Genomic DNA, 17,866 nt, shown 5'->3' with positions numbered 1-17,866 from the left:
AGAAAAATAAATAAACGTCATATTATATCCTAGTGTTAGCGCGGTAGGACTAATGATAATAATAGGCTTCGGGCCTAGAACACGACCACAGAAAAGGCGCACAAACCAGCGACATGTATACATGCGTCCATTCTGTTGTCGTATGTTTAGTGGGAAGTTCGTTGAACGTGTATTTACCCACTCGCCGAACACCAAGCACCGTGCACTAGCGAAGTGACAAGACTGTTTCTTTTTTTTTTAAACTAGCATTCTCCAGATGCCAGTGTATTCCTATTATTGAGCATAAATTCTTAAGCAGTGTAAAAATCTTGTTCCATATGACGCATAAATACACTGGTGTATATCGGGTATATACGGGTACGTAAAACACACGTGGCTCTGACAAAGGCGTCTCAAAGTGTGAGGCTTACAGTGAAGCGTCCTGCCAACTGCGATAACTGGAGAGTCACTGTTGCACTGGGATTTCATAATACATCGACAGGCCTACTCTTGAAAGCAAAGCTGGTTTTCTGTCAGGCTTTTACATAATTGCCGAAATTCAATCGCTCACTCTGGGCCCAATTTGTCGATTTGATTGTTGCGGTGGCCCAATTTGTGGCGGCGGCGAAACAACGGATATGTAGCGACGGGGGAGATGACAACCTCGTAAACACGTCTTGGCATCGCCCGCGCCCGCATGTATAGGGCGGTGCCAATTGCGCCCCGCGACCCCAACTCAGCCTTAGTTCAAGGTTACTATACCCATTGCTGTGGCTTCACTCGGCAGTCAATGAAAAGTCAACGAACGTCGAGACGATGTCGCCTTGTTATACCTGATCGATAACTTGCTCCAGGGGCACGGCGTTCTTGAGCTGTTCTTCAGAGATTCCGTACTCGGTGCGACACGATTCTGAAATGACGTTCTCGTTGACATCGCAGGAGCGTGGCTTGACCAGGTTTTGCTGCACGGCCACCACCTGCAATGGCGGAAAATAATGTGATAAGCGCCGACGGAAGGCAGCCGCTGGGCAAACAACGGAAAGTATATATCGCTATAAGAGACCACAATGAAATTTCACTCCGGCACTGAGTAGGGTAGGGTAGGGTGGGGTAAAATGCGACAAAAATTATAAGTGAATATTTGTTTTTATTTCATGCCTCACAATTAAACATCAACGCAGAAACTTTCCTTTGAGTAAAGGGCATATGCTTCATGAATATTACCATGTTTTCACCGCTCAAAAGGTTATTTAAAAATAATAATAAAAAAACGTTCCAGGTATCTCATTTTGCCCCAACTCAGGGGGCAAAACAAGACACTGCGTGGGGCAAAACGAGACAGCGTGAAAAAAATCCTATTTCTTCAGTTTTTGTAGTAGAAAGACTTAAAGGGCCCTTACGCAGTCTTAAGGAGCCCAGTCTTTGGACTTCATGCATTACATGTAGACAGAACGCGGGCTTGTGTTGCTCCGAAACTCCTTGCAGATCAAACGCCGCCAGCCTTTCTTCGTACTAATGTCGTCTTTTGTTGAACGCTTTCACCTCTTTAAATTATTCAACAATTGGAGCCTAGATATGTTTGACGTATCTTATTCGCCTCTTTTTGCCGTTTTGATGCAGACCTGGTCAGACGTTTCATGGCTTTTTAACTTTGTCCGCCGGGCTTTGTGAAAATGAACTTAAAACTGTGCTAGATTCAGATTTTGAAGCTTTTGTTTTTTTAATTAGCGTACTGAAAAAAAACGCCGTTAAATCTCAATCACAAGACATGTTTGTCAACGACTTGGTTTGGAGAATCCACAATCTTTTTTATGCATCTTTTGAGAGCATCCTTGGGAAGACGGAAAAACCTCGATGCAGCACGAATGAATGGAGTCATGTCCTGAACGAGAATGAGTGCTTTTTCAAGTCGTTTTTTTCCCAAAAAGCCCTATGCGATATTCTATTGTATGTACAAGCCTTCTTAAACAAAGAAATATAATATATAGTAAGCATAAGTTAATGGTCCAATTTACAAGACACACTCTAAGACTACTGAATGCATTTTTGTTGCATTTTGCTCTCACATGCCAGAATTTAAAAGAAAATTCTGTTTTGTATCCGGGCACCAAAATAACTGAACTTTCGGTGTTATGTAGTTCGTAGTCTAAAGTAACAAAATAAATATTTACGTTGCTGCACTGACGCAGGAGTAGCTTCATGAACGGATCCGAAAATTCGGCCGAGCAGAATTTCGCGCCTGTTTGACGGGTTACGAACACACTGACATCAGCCTCGTAATCTTTGCCGCGTGAACACTGTGAGCAATCATCAACATTTACACATTAAAGGATAGACAAGGACCAGCACTGACTTCTGGAAAAAAGATGCAAAGAAAAGCAGTTTTTGTAGTAGCTACAGAGGCTGGCAAAATCGAATGGTCGCGTTTTAGCCCTTGTCTCAATTTACCCCCCCCCCCCCCTACAATCTTACATAAATGGGCAGCTAGTGCATATATAGTGCATATGACTGGAGCTTCGCCTTCACTGTTCAACAGACAGATTCGCAATAAACACGAAGTTCTCGCAAGGATAGGATGTTAGGCGTTTTCAAAGTAAATAGCCACTGTATCGCCTGATGAAAAGAAAACTTCGAAACTCAATTGGTACTCTGAAGAGGGGAGGTGCAAGCGCCGCAGCCTTTCGAACACTCGTAACACGTGCAATGAAAGATCGAATATATATATGGTCACGATAGCAGCAAAATTTTCCTACCTAACAATTTCAGCATACTGATTCCATCGGCAAAAAAAAAAAAAAACGGCATATCGACGAAAGGAACCCGTTATTTCACCGCACCACGTGCACAGAGACGTCAGGTGTGTTCCGGTGTGATTGATTGGTTTGTGGGGTTTAACGTCCCAAAACCACGATATGATTATGAGAGACACCGGAGTTCAGGGCTCCGGAAATTTCGATCACCTGGGGTTCCTTAACGCGCACCCAAATCTGAGCACACGGACCTACAGCATGTCCGCCTCCATCGGAAATGCAGCCGCCGCAGCCGGGATTCGATCCCGCGACCTGCGGGTCAGCAGCCGAGTACCTTAGCCCCTAGACCACCACGGTGGGGCGTCCCGGTGTGATGCCCGAGGAAATTGAGGAAAAAGAACCTGCCATCCGCCACAGTCAGTTTCTCCATAAGCTCTGTATTACCCTCTCCTTGCGTCCTCTATATACGAATGCGCACTTGTCCGATTCTGGCGAGTGTTTCCAATGATAAAGCACGAACACAAATGAGTTAGCGTTGCATCATTAATTACAGCCCTGTTCGTCATAGTTTTAAAGACATAGAGGTGCTAAAAGATTCTCAGCGTTGTCTGAGCTAACGCTGCTTCAGTACGCATGCCTCGTTGTGCGCATGCGCACTTGCTTCCTTCGCATTGCGCATTCAGAAACAGGCGCCGCATCACGCTGCGTTCGAGAATGTGACGCAATTCGCTACAGTTTAGATTCGTTCGTTCGTCCATTCGCGCTTGCTGAAAGGTCAATATATTGGCGAGCAAATACTTATATGAGAGAAAATGCGCAGCAGAGAAAAAAAACAAGAAAAATCACAAAAGATCAGCTGTAGAAAAGGATATGCAAGCCAGAGAAAAGTTGCACACACACAAAAAAGGAAAAGCAAGATAAGGTAAATAAAGACGAGAACATGGTCAATTTAGAAGGGGAGCGGTAAACGATGAAAAAAGGACTTCGCCCACTTCGTCCTGCGCGTAGATAACATGAAGATTATGCGCAACGCAAATAAATATGCATAGTTGTACAGTACATAGATAATTACCCATGAAAAATAAATATACTGAAAATGGTTCATTAGCCATGAGCAAGTGAAACGTGTCAAGGCAGGCTAACAAGTATAGTACTACGCAACATATTAAGACTGGGCTGCCTTATTTTTTATATAAAATAAACAAAGCTTTTTTTTTAATTTTGGTGCTGATAAAATTGATTGATTGATTGATTGATTGAAGATGCGCATTTTCAGGAGGGACGGAGGCCATACTTAATAAGCAGCTGAATTATTGTTTTAAGCGTGAATGTTAGCGTTATTCTTAGAGCTTGAAAAAATCCCCATCGTGGGTATATCGTGTGCATTACCTGTTGGAAATTCCGAACACGTGCGCAAGCAAAGGCATACCGGAGCTATGTGACGGCTATGTGTGACGATAACGTCGGGAATACGCTATCGGAGTGCACATATTTGGGCTGGAACATCGTTATGACAAGAAGAAACAGTGCTATCGAGACGGGACGGTGACAAAGCGATAAACAAAGTGCTGAATTGTACCTCGCTCGTCGTTCTACGTCCAGTTTCCATAGCACTGTTTTTAACAGCGGAGCTCTTTGAGCAGGGGGTGGAAACTCTCTATATCTCCCATGTATTCGCTTTCAGCAGCAGCAGCGCCGCTTTTACCACTGATGGTTGAAGGGCATCCAACGAGAAATAAATCTGAAGAAAAAAAAATATTCCATGACGTCACTGGTGACGTCACAAAATAGAGAGAAAGGACGAAAAATCAAGAGGAGGGTTGCCGCAGAAGCCTTCCTTCCCCACTTCGCATGCAAGCGGAATGCGTTCGTGCTGCTCGTGCCTTCTTGCAGGCACTGCGCCGTGCTCCCTACTGGGCTGCAGAAATTGGGTGCCTTTCTCCTCTTCTAACCACTACCACCACCACTTTCTTGCAGGTCCGTTGCCACACTTGGACAATGCAGCCATTCGTAAAATTTTGTTGATAATCATTCTTTTTTTTTGGTCATGTTTTATGAAGAGGCGATAGCTAAGTTGACTGATTTCTGAGTAAGACAAAACTTGATCAGCACAAATAAAATCAAGTGTTGTATTGCACGTTGCGTGTCAGAAAACAGAGGTGTATAGTATGAAAGTGCTAATCTATAAAGCAGCTTTAACTTACAACTGATATACAGACATAATGAGTTAACGTTTAACCCACAATATCCGATTGATATGTGGGGTCTAACGTCCCAAAACCACCATATGAGAATGAGAGACGCCGTATAGTGGAGGGCTCCGGAAAGTTCGACCACCTGGGTTCTTTTAACGCGTGCCCAAATCTGAACCCAGAATATTCGAACCAATGCGAAAACTATACACGCTCGCAAGTAAGACACGTCGCATTTGGCTCAATCGTATTTGTTATGACAGCGCGCATAGTTTTCTTACAGAACTTGAGTACCAAACTAGACTGAAGTTCTTAGGCACGGAGGGACTTGAAGCCATCAGAAGTTTTTCGAAAAAGAACGTCACTGGAAATAGTGTTTTGGCAAGTTTACTTGTGTTCGTCAGACTCACAGCACTGCCTTGACGAAGAAAAGTTCACTTGTCAAAACATACTTCATCGACTCTAACTCTGTAATAATTTTTTAGTATCATTCAGCCCATCACGTGTATATGAGTGACACTATTAGAAGACTCGCAAATTTTGAAACGGCGGCGATAAGAATTTCATGACCAGGAAGCAGCCTATGATTATTTGACATCATTTTAACTATATATACACGCCAAAAGCAAAAGAAACTAAACATAGGTAGCCGAGCCAACTCAAATTCGAGCCTTTCAAAAAACGCATTTTACCGACATGAGCTTGGCTGTCGTCTTCACCAATTAGTCAAGCGACACTGCACTCCTGTCAGTCCAGCCACGCTTGCAGAGAACTGGGTTTAATCTCATGTACTCGTGCAAAATGAATACCTGCTCAAACAATGAGTCCAAATTCTTGTGCTCACCCGTCGTCTTTAGGAAGCGCTGAAAAACGTTCGCGGAACTCGAAATCTCCAGGTCAGCACACCACAGAGCCGCGGAAAACACGTGATGCTCGAGTGAGCCATCTCCGACGAATGTATGTACGGCTGACTTGTTCGGCGGATAGTTCACTGCGGCTTCCGTTCTCTTCCCGCCACAACTTGCTGTCTTTATCTTTCCCGTAGTTGGCTCGCCAACCGAGCGAGATAACTGAGCGCGATCCAACTTCTAACATCGCTGAGCGAGGGGCGAGAAGGAGCGGAGGCAAGTGCTGCGAACGCAAGTCAATCACTTCGCGCGCTTCGCCTGATTTAAAATTCACGAAATAAGGAATAAGAAAAGACATATAAACGAACAAAGTTCTCTACGACGGTATCGATTATTTTTATTTGTAAAAACTTGTGAAAACCAACGAACGCGAACAATCACATCAGCCCCACTTTGTTCTACCGGATATTAGGACACCCGGCAACCGCTACGAGCATGCATATTCTTTGAAACTGAAACTAGCGCTGAGTTTCCGGGGGGGGGGGGGGGGGGGGGAGTGATTATAAGTGAAAATAAACCTTACTCTGTTCCGGCAACCGCTAGGAGCGTGCATGTTCTTTGAAACCAAAACTCGAGACGAGTTTCCGGGGCCTGGTTTAAGCTCGCCGTTCTGCTGTTTCGTGCTTTAAAGACCTATCGCCATCACGAGCGGACTCTACCTTTCTAGCGCTTGCAGCACAATTAACCGACCGCAGCGCGCTCTGTTCGCCATCTCCTGAATCGTATGCGTCGCTTCCCGAACATGTGCGCAAGGCACGTGCTCTAAGAGCTGCACACAGTGGAGAAAAAGAAATAGAAAGAAAGAGACACAAAATATTGAGCAGTGATTGGCGTCGTTACAAATACTGCTCTTAAAGCAGCTCCACTGCCGTGAAACCTGAAAAAGTGTGCAGCACGGGCACCCAGCGATTGCAATTCGTAGAGTTTGCACAGATTCACAACACCAGAGTGTGAAATGCGGGCTACTTTCATTGCCGCGCGCTTTATAGACTTCCAGCTTGTTGCGGCAGTAGAGACACGTGTCGTCTGCGGCGAGTTTTTCCAATGATAAAGCACGAACACAAGTGAGTTAGCATTGCATCATTAATTACAGCCCTGTTCTTCATAGCTTTAAAGACACAGAGGTGCTAAAAAATTTTCAGCGTTGTCTGAGCTAACGCTGCTTCAGTACGCATGCCTCGTTGTGCGCATGCGCACTTTCTTCCTTCGCATTGCGCATTCAGAAACAGGCGCCGCATCACGTTGCGTTCGAGAAGGTGACGTAATTTGCTACAGATTAAATTCGTTCGTTCGTCCATTTGCACTTGCCGACTGCACTGTCTTCTGCGAGATGAGCCCTGTCTTGCGTGACGTGGGTGTTGCCGAAGCGTATACTACAGTGATATGAAGATAAGTATTGTAATTGCTTGTTGGTTATATATATATATATATATATATATATATATATATATATATATATATATATATATATATATATATATATATATATATATATATATATATATATATATATATATATATATATATATATATGTGTGTGTGTGTGTGTGTGTGTGTGTGTGTGTGTGTGTGGAGAGAGGAGAAATAGAAATTTGGAATAGGATAAAAATAGAAGGCCACTGCTGGCACCACTTGTTCGAAGCTGCACTAATATTCTTTTTTTTTCCCTAACACTGTGTAGGACACGTTATGATTGTCGTTTCCCGCGACCATTTGCTATTCTATTCGGCTCTAAGCGATATCACTGAATAGTGTGGTAGGCTGGCAACGCACTCTTTACACCCATTTACTACACAGAAAGCTCACTCTGCCAACGATACCACGCCTGAGGATTACAATGTGTCGATTGGCGTTCTCCTTTGGCCGTGTCAAAAGATGTTTGTAAAGATATCGGGCTGCTATTCCAGAATACAACTTTCTCACTTGCACTGATCTCCATCGCGCGCAGACGGTTATCTCGAAAACCTCTGCTGTACGGCGTACGGGAAAGCGAAGTATGAAAGTGGTGTTTGATTTCCCGATGTCTTTCCTTCAGAGGACAGTGTCTACAATGAATGATTAAATGAATGAATGCATGAATGAATGAAACTATTTGGAAGAAGGCTGGAGTTCTTTTTTTTTTTTCGAAAAAGCAAATTCAGAGCACACCTGTAGCATTGGGTACTTTCACCTCGGTCTGTTCTGAGAGCCGTAGGTTTTTAAGGCCCTTGCTGCACCTAAAGGGGTACTGACATCATCATTTATGATATCATCATCAAGGGGTACTGACATGATATCATCTATAAATTATCAACGCCGAAAATAGCTCGGAAGGTATTTTACATTAATTTGGAAGTTTGAATTTAGAAGATATTGACACTATGATCAGTGATATGGTAACCCCCCTACTTCCCTCACGTCACCACGCTTATGTAGAAAATAACAGGTTATAATGAGGTCACAGCCGTTATTTTTCTTTAGCTGCGTTTCTTCGAGCAGTCTATACTTCTCATTGGCTGCTCAAGAGTTCGTAGTCGGGGCGTACGCGTTGAAAGTTTTGTGTTTGGCGACACTGCTGCCCCGTTTCCTGTTCAAAAAGACTTCTTGATACGGATTCTGCAGAAATGCGTCACACGTATGTGTGCTGTCGTGGTAGAGAGCTGCACACTCTAGGTGGTCATAGTTGCCCCCGGAGGCCTGTCGTTTTCGAGCTTTCTCGAACCGAAACTAAGACTCGTGGGTAATGCGAAGCTATAACTAATTATCTGTCAAGCGCTGCAACAAAGGATATGCAAAGTTTTAAATAACAGGCCCCCAGCAACCGAATGCAGCAAAAAAAAAAGGGGAAAAACGTGAGACCAAAAGTTTTTTTGAATACTCTTTAAAGTCTTCCAAGACCTCAAGATGACATTGAATGCTTAATAAATGAATGCGTTATGTCCCTGTTGCTCCTAATTCATTTCTAGTGCCTTTCGTCGTCAAATATGGGAGATACAGCGTTAGTGCTAACAGGTATCAGCTCAGCAGGTACATGACCTCAAGCATGGCGAACCAAACTATCGTGCCACCCCCCCCCCCCCCCCCCACCCCTCTTCTTGAGTTCTTCCGCTGAGAAATTAGCCTTGGCCTCAGGGAGTGCTCTTTATTTATTTTTCTCCCACGAGCATTTGCCAGCTTGACCCGCAGGCAGCTACACAAGAAAAATGTAAACAGTGCCGTAAGGGACGAGTAAGGGAACACCGGACGGGGCGCTCTGTCCTGTGCGCCCATGAGCGTCATGTGTTGCGCTGTTTTGTATATTTCTTGTGATGCACCAAGCCACCATCTTATTGAACATGCCGCTCCACAAGCGGCGTAATTGGGCGAACTCGACGTGTGAGACGTAAGTTTGAGAACGTTGCAGTGGTTAGCCCGATAGACACTGATTCTCTCCGAGAAGACCTCCCAAAACAAGCTCCGGAGAAGACAACTTGTGCGCTAACGGCGAAGACCAGACTCCGCTAGAGGGAAAAAAGAAACAAACAAAATAGGGCCAGACGGAAGGCTGGAAACCACGCTCTGGTCTCTCAACCATGCGCCGACTTTCTTCCAAGCAACGCGTCCCCCCTGTCACCCTCCTGTAATGCAGGTTGAGGAGAAGGGCAACGCTGTGCACCGCGGCGATTGCGTTCAGCCCCACCGATGACACGCAAGATCTTTTTTTTTAACAGTTACCTAGCTCTCTCTCTCGTCTTCTGTGCCGTGGTCTCTTCAAGCGAGTACAAGAGCCGAAGCCGTATTACGATGCAACACTGCAAGACCTCACTGGCCGTGGTCTAACGCAAGCAAGATGGAGCCTTCAGTGTATATATATATATATATATATATATATATATATATATATATATATATATATATATATATATATATATATATATATATATATATATATATATATATATATATATATATATATATATATATATATATATATATATATATATATATATATATATATATGGTACACGGACGCTCGTCAGCGGCGACTATACGTCGCGGTGGCTCTAGCACGTGCACGCGAATATATTGAGACGCGGGTCACGTCGTTCCACGGCTGCGAGAGACAAAAAAAAAAGAAAGAAACCAGGGAGTGCAAAGAAACAGGCATGAGGAGAGAGGAGAGGGCCTTAAAGGCGGCTGGGCGACTAGACGGGACGATTTTCTTATAACCACAGACGAGTTTCGCGGAAAACTGATTTATCCGGAGGATCAAATGCAGGAAAGGCGCTCGCAGAAAGGGCGTCAGTGCACCACACTGCGAAAACAAAATTAAAAAAAAATCGTCTGGCGTCTTTTTGAGCGATAGCAGCGAGGAAAAAAAAATGAGGAGAGTTGGAAAACGGTATCGGCTGGTACTCGGCCACCCATAGTGACGCACCTGTCGAGAATTCATAGAAGCTCAGGGCGTGGGGAAAAGGCGTTTTCTTCGGGCTCGTGCTTGTCGTGTACCACGCTTGTACGTGCTCACAGAACTAGTTATTTCGTTTGATCGGTTGGCAAGAAGCGGTACAAGGCAATAATGACTATATATAGTCGTTATTGTATATATAGATATATGCTGCATGATTCAGAGCACACGCATATACCTCACTGTTTTGTTTCGTCTGTACCCATTTGTAGGGTTAGAGCTATCTTTCCCGTCGCAATGTCTGTTCCACGAGTGATGATGGCCAAGTAGAACGTATTAGAAAAATGCAGGTAGGCTTTGAACACGCACGAGGCGCGTTGTTATTGATTTGCCGATCGCTCAGCTGCAATATCGCGTGTGCGAAGCCACAAACAATACTACGCTGCATGAAACGGACTTCGTGACAACGGTCCAGCCTGGTTCAACTGAAGAACGTTTGAACACTTGGGCTGTGCCAGTACACCATACTTGGGCTGCTCGAATTGGACCTATAGAGTGTCTCGATGCGCGCGCCAGAGCACGTGGGCATCAAGGCACCCTAATTGGACCATCTCGCATATATCTAATCAAGCGTATCGAACGTGAGCATTAGTCCGTGACGAGTAGTCAGAAATTATCATTCGCTTCCAAAACGCGCCGCCAATTTGTCTGTGGCGTGGGTTGCAATAACTCCGATGGGTGAGATAACGAGTACATTAGAAAGAGAAAAAAAAAAGAAAACGCAAGGATATAGAAATAGGGAGAAACAAAAAACAATTCTTGGCGAGACGGGGGTTCGAATCCGTGAGCCCATGATTCGAGAGCGAGCGTCTCTTATCACTCGGCTATCCAAGCACGCTTCCAGAGCATAGCATAATCTTGTCCACTATAACAAGGGGGTGGGAAAGGGGAGATCGGGGAAGGAAGAAGGAAGATTAATAACAGTGTATATATAGAATGAGCGATATATAGCGAGAAAGAAAGGCAGAAAGAGATAGAGTCAAAGAAAGAGGAAATAAGTAGGGGGAGATGAAAATATAGAAAGAAAAGAAAAAAGACATCAGACAAACAAATATGAGGAGCAGAGGAGGCAGGAAAGATAAATCTAAAAAAAGAAACATTTATAGAGCATTCATATCTATCAACATCCTTTATGAAAATTAATAAAGATGAAACATTTATATAGCATTCATATCTCTAGACTTTCTCCGTGAAAATTTATAATTCTACGTACATACGTTCTGATATCACAGAAATCTGCACTATATGTAAGCTTTACCCTGGTGGTAACTTTTTACTGTTATTTTTTTAAACTTACGTTGACGTTGCCGATCGAGCACGCGGGCTGCAGATGGAAGAGAGGCCAGCTCATACATCACGAACAGGCATCGTACCCTGAAGCACCGACCCGACAAGAACCTCTATACACGGCTTTTGTAAGGCGACTGTCATTGATTTATTTGTTGGGTTTAACGTCCCGAAGCCACGATATGATTCACGAGAGACGCCGTAGTGGAGGGCTCCGGAAATTTCGACCATCTGGGGTTCTTTAACGTGCACCCAAGTCTGAGTACACGGGCCTACAACATTTCCGCCTCCATCGGAAATGCAGCCGCCGCAGCCGGGATTCGAACCCGCAACCTGCGGGTCAGCAGCCGAGTACCTTAGCCACTAGACCACCGCGGCATCTTAGAATCGATGAAATAACCTCCATTACTGAAGAATCGTTGCAACTTTTCTGTCAAATATTTTTCGTTAGGATTGCTATTTTAAAGGCTACTTAAGTCATCTGTGTTACCTATTGATCATCTGGACTCGACTGAATCAATACAGAATTACTTCTTTACTATTTCCTAATTACACTTTATTTAGAGTTGTTTTTTATTGTTGCCTGACTTGTTTATGATATTCAATTGTGCTTTGTAGATGTATTTATGTTGTACCCTGCCCCTCCTGCATGGGCCACATGGCCTGCAGTATTTTGTAAATAAATAAATAAATAAATAAATAAATAAATAAATAAATAAATAAATAAAAACTACATACCCAGCTTATCGCACTGGCATCAGAGCAGAAATATTCCGACGTATCAGAATAAGTGCCACAGGTTTTGCATCGAAAATTTTACGTAGAGTGAATATTAAAACTTAATTTGATAACCTTTGTTCATAAGCGAGCTTGGCGGAATGGCAAAACTACCCTGACATGCGGCGTACAGCTAGAAACAGTACTTGGCGAATCAGATCATGTTTTAACAGCACATGTGTTTTTTATCTTGCTACTGCAAATTGGTGATTACCGTAACGCGTTATTTTAAAACATATGCTTCGACATTTGTTATACTTTTTGAATTCGATTTTTGAGTCTTCCTATTCAAAATAAGAATGCAAATTTGTATCTTTTGTTCCACTTCACCTGGGCAAGTGTATGGGTGGAGAGGCTTTAGTCAGGCAGAGGTAATCTGCCTTTAGAGGCTTCAACCTAGGCATTCTTTTTGTGTGAATGAACAATGAATAAATGAATGTTCCAATGGTATGCGCAAGTAAGCTGTGTATCTTGATACCGACACCTTAAAGTTTTGCGCCATTAAAAACTGTGCCGTGCGCACGTTATTCATCGTCTCAATCTATATTTTTCATTTTTCTGCAAAATTTCTTTTGATTGATTGATTGATTGTTTGATTGCAACAACAGAAGGCTATAACGGGAGAAAAAAATCGAGTCGTCGCAGGGGTGCATCCTAACTGCCTCATATATCGCCGACGTGCAGTTCACGTCGGCTATATCCTGCAGTGCGCGCGGAACAACATGATCAACAAGATTAGAGGTTAGGAAGTTTGTTACAGTGTATGGGACCCGCCGGCCCGTTATGTCGCGACACCTCGATCTGCACATCTTCCAAGTGTCTTTGAGGTTGTTTGATATGGCATAGTAGACATAAATAGCTTATGTATTATCCGATTTGTCGTAAGTGGTTGGGTTCAGTTAAGCGAGGCAGCTGCAAACGGTAAAAAAAGAAGTAGTACAAAAATGGGGGTAGAAAAGAAAAGAAGAGGGGAGGGGGGACCGCAAAGCCGAGATTAATTCGATTACTTAAAAATTTCTTTACATTGTCGGTCTGTATTCACCAATATCGTAAGCAGGAAATTGAGCTTTCGCGTCATGCGACACGTGCGCCGTCGTTGACACAATTCCTACTTCAGTGACCGGTAGGTGTACTCGCGATAGTCCACTTTCGCTAGATTGTCACGGCTAGATGTTTGCTACGCAGGTGCTGGAAATTCAAATAAACTCGTGCGTGAATATGATATATTCATGAACAGACGGGCATAGCGTTAACGCAATGCTATATTGTTGATTCATTGATTGCCCAATCAATCAACAATACAGCGATGCTATACTGTACCGATGCTGTGAGCAAAGGCATACGACGACATTATGAACACCGATGACGTAGCATGTAGCCAGGGAATAAACGGCACAAATTTCATCCGTTGCAAATATGAGGCGAGACACTAATGTCATTTCCGTTGCACACAACATGCAGCCGCTATGCTGCGGCACCGCAAGTCGCGCGTATATGAGACGAAAGGTGGTGCGTATATACACACAAATTCGTAATCTTGAAAGAGTACACTGTGCCACTCATTTAAAGAAAACGAACGTGTGCCGAAGCGAAAAGAGCGCCTTGCATTTCTGGCGCACCATTCTGTACACCACGGTGACGCATTGTTGGTCAAGCCAGGTAACTCATGCGGCCAATGTCCGATCTTTATTACATAGATGAAATGAGAAGAAATTTGAGAGGCCCCGCATCAGAGTACTTACGAAGCCATCCGAATCGTGGTCCATTGATGTAGTGCTTTTGACGCACGAAGCTCCCTTGTGTTCTAAACGTAGCATTAGCCTCGCTCGCTGGATTTCGTGCCGACCGGTTGTGTCCCCGCGATCTGCGACGACAGCGAAGCTCTGGCCGCCGACTGGCTCGCCCTACGCCATTTCCTGGCGCCGACAAGAGCTCTCGCTGAGTGGTGCCCCGTCCTCGGACTCCTGAGACCGTGCCCATCTTTCCTATCTTCTCCGTACTTCCGTATGTCGCTGTCCCTGCCCCTCTCTCTATCTCTGTACCTCTAATTCCTCCCTATCCTTTTAATTCCTCCTCACCCCCATCCCTCGTGAGCTACTGTTGAGGTGTCCTCCCCCTGAGAGGCAGTTACGGGGCTCTCTTTTATCTTTTTTTTTTCATTTAAGAATCACCTCCCCCAGTAATCGCTTACACCTTACGGGGCGATTTTCCGAGGCACAATCAGCCATTTGGTGCACAGCCCTGCAAGGCGTGCCGCAATGCCTGTAAGGGGGCAGTTTGCAATGCTGCATGCGCTGCCATAAAGAAATGCCACGAATGAACAAATTTGCGGTCTTTCCCGATCGAGTGCGGTCATCGCGGTGGTTGGTCTCCGTTTTATGGTGTCTAGGGGGACGATTGCCACGTGCATGCTTCCAAGCGGGAGACGCCATAATACTCCATTTGGCGCGTGTAGAATTGGACAGGCGCGGATGACCGCTTTGCCCGCAGAGCGCGTTTGTTGCTTCGCATTCGTGTTGGCAGCGCACCTTCCGCCTTGCTGTACGCAGTGCCTCTACGATGCCGAGGCGCCGGGGACGCGCGTGAACGGGAGGTAAAGAAAATGGGAAGAGCGTAATAAATACGCATGTCACGGCGACGCGAGCGGGGGGATGGCCAGCACGGAATAAGCGTGTATCCACTTGCGTAACGCCGTCCAGCACGCGCGAGGAAAAGGCGTTTTCCGCCAGCGGCCGCCAGACAGGAACCACGAGGCATCTGGGCCGCGCACGAGAGCGCGAAGACGGGGGCCGGCCGGACAAGTACGCCGGTCGTCCTCAATATAACGGACCCCTTGCACCACCCAAGCCGCGCAGCAAGCGGCGCCGCCGTAGACAACGCATAAACGACGCGCGCAGCGTATAGGAACGAAAGGCGATGATGACTCTGCGAGCGAGACAGCTGTAGGAATGAGCACCGCCTCGAACTTTATATACGCCACGGTTCACACATGCACACGGCCTGGTTGTAGGCGAACGAGGATTTTGGGGAGATTCAACCGAATTCGCAAGCGGCAAATGCAGTAGCCCGTATTCCCCTCGCTCTCAATGTTATCCACAAGCGATGCCTTTTTCGCGTCTTCTCCTCAGCCACTGCTAAGCACCTGGTCCTTCCTCGTAACAGCGCTCGCTCTTTCCCCTTAATGACTTACCTGGCCATAATAAGAAGGGCACGCGGTGCTCGCACTTAATAAGGCTGGCCTGCAGGCGCCCTGCATCTCAATGTTGGACGCACCGAATACAGAAGGCACATAGGGAAGTAAAGCACATCGCGAGGCGCGCATGCATGAGGCGTCGGTGTTACGTAGAGATATGACAATAATGGCGGCATTTCTCATACAAGTGCACTGCCAATCTCCGCATATAGGAGTGTCCAAACGGAGTCCTCGTCTGAAAGCTAACCACATAAGCGACGAGACGCTAAAGGCGTTGTTCGAATAGAACGTCACTCCATGTGTTCTTGAGATGCGTTTCAGGCTGTTGTCCAAAGCACACGTCGCTGATATAATAACGAAACGGACGGGGAGGAGTTGTCTAATGGGGGAGAGCAGAGGAAGGGAGGGCCAATTGATTCGCAGGTAGAGATAGACGCCGTTAGTCCAGATCATTCCCATATAGCTAATGCGGCTCTGCGTGTAGTCCGCATGAATGACCGGCATTGAACAAGCAGGCCACCTTACGTTTGTCAATAATACGCGATAAACAGGAATGGTAAGCAACGGCTTTTCACCAACAGGACAAACACATCGAAGTCTGACTGTATACTGCAAAGATGCTCAGCACGTGGTCCCCGTACTACGCCAATCCTTCGTTATTTCGATTACCACGTGGCGGTTCTCATTGCAAATCGAGATCACGAACCGAGGCAAGATCTATCGAGGGTTTATTTTCCGTTCACGTATACTTGAAAAGTATACGCACTTACTCGTCGGTGCATGAGCGACGTCTCTGCTCCATAGTTCCTGCAACGCCACGTTAGCAGGTATACGCTGCTGCACCCGACAAACGCGGTGCCATGGCGGAGCAACCCCTTGTCCTTGAGGAGTCGCAGTACACAAGAAATTTTTCCACTGTGCAAGGCGACTTTTTTTTCCTCGTCTTTTAGTGCTGCACTTAATTCATGCAATGCGCGTACCTATGCTTGCTGCGCACCGTGCCGAGAATGAAACTATTCACCCCGTTTACTTCAGCTTTTCTAAAAGCAGTGGATTGGACAGACAAAGATGTTTCCCTGACGAAGAGGTGGGGAAAAAGGACAAAGAAGAATGAAGCACTGCAGGCACGGAAATAAACGCATTTGCGCATTCTACAAATGACGAATACGGTGAACGAAAAAAAAATCGAATATTGGGACTGCAAGCTGCTTGCACGACAAACAGTCGGCCGCCTTCATTTCGCGTCAACGTTTTTTTTTTCTTTTTGTGCCAGCTGGCCCCTGTGTAACGCACAGGTCGAGCATCGCCATTAGTTGCTCGCTCCTCGAACGGCGCGCCGGTCCTGCGCAGAGTTCGGTTCGTTCCAACAGCTGGTGTGTCCCGCTGCTGATATTTTCTGCCGTTTCTGCTTTCGGGGGAGGAAGGAATAAAGAAAGACAAGCGGAGATGACAAATACCCGCGATAGTGGGCTATACACACGATCGGGGACCGACGGCTGTGGCTGGGAGCGCGCGTGCCCTCTGCAGCAGTGCACACCGCGCTATCTCGATACGGGCCAGCGTGGTGAAGCCTATCTCGCACAGGTGCGCGCGGGCTGAACGTTTCCGCGGCATGCGGGCGGCGAGTAACACCGGCTCCTATCGCTACGCGATCGAGATCGATGCGCGTCACAATGTGCGCACTGCCAGCAGCAGCACTGGCCGTCGTGGACTTACGCAAAATAATATCCGCAGGGTTTTTTACGTGCCAAAGCCACGATACTTGATTGCGAGTAACGTAGCAGTGGCAGGCTCGGGGCACTTCTATCTGGTGGCATTTTGCGGGCAACGACATCGCCAAGTGCATGGACTTCAACTTTCTGACCGAATTTTGCAGCGACGCACCTTTTTTTTTTAATTCATCTTGTGAGCTTTCCGGTCTGACGTAAATCACATGGCGCATATTTCTTGCGCTCTTGGATTGCTCTATTTCGGTGTCGTCAAGGTTGTGGCCCTCAATTTCAAATATTATCTCGAACTAGGTGTACTTTTTTAGTTTTTTTATGGCCATATTTCAAACCGCTGCCTCTGACTACTTTTCAAAATAAACCATTGCTTTCAAGTTAATCAGGAAGATAGTTAATGAGTACTTCTTAATTTCTCATTTTACAGTTCAACTTTAGGCGGGGCAAAGCTTTTCCTCCTTTGACGTAGGGTTCTGTTTGCGAATACGACAGAGGCCTGACATCGAGGACGTCGGCAGGATTTTGTCTCGGAGGAACAAGGGCCACTTTGCAGCCTCATGCCGATACCCATGCCTGACAGACATACCATGTTCATTATTCCATTGTTAAAAAAAGTGACACTCTCTGAAC

The 17,866-nt window shown here is 45.6% G+C and overlaps 1 protein-coding gene across 3 annotated transcripts in view; it reads right to left on the bottom strand.

Moving 5' to 3' along the window:
• Window positions 1-17,866, bottom strand: part of fus (epithelial splicing regulatory protein fusilli) — a 155,238-nt gene that overhangs the window by 100,998 nt on the left and 36,374 nt on the right. For all 3 annotated transcript variants that reach the window (XM_037427693.2, XM_037427694.2, XM_037427692.2), the window contains exon 2: window positions 813-956. In XM_037427693.2, coding sequence (XP_037283590.1) covers window positions 813-956 — 144 coding nt within the window. The remainder of the gene's footprint in view (window positions 1-812; window positions 957-17,866) is intronic.

Source organism: Rhipicephalus microplus, chromosome X (genome assembly GCF_043290135.1).
Source record: "Rhipicephalus microplus isolate Deutch F79 chromosome X, USDA_Rmic, whole genome shotgun sequence".
Taxonomy (NCBI): domain Eukaryota; kingdom Metazoa; phylum Arthropoda; class Arachnida; order Ixodida; family Ixodidae; genus Rhipicephalus; species Rhipicephalus microplus.
This window is presented reverse-complemented; position numbering and strand designations above follow the sequence as displayed.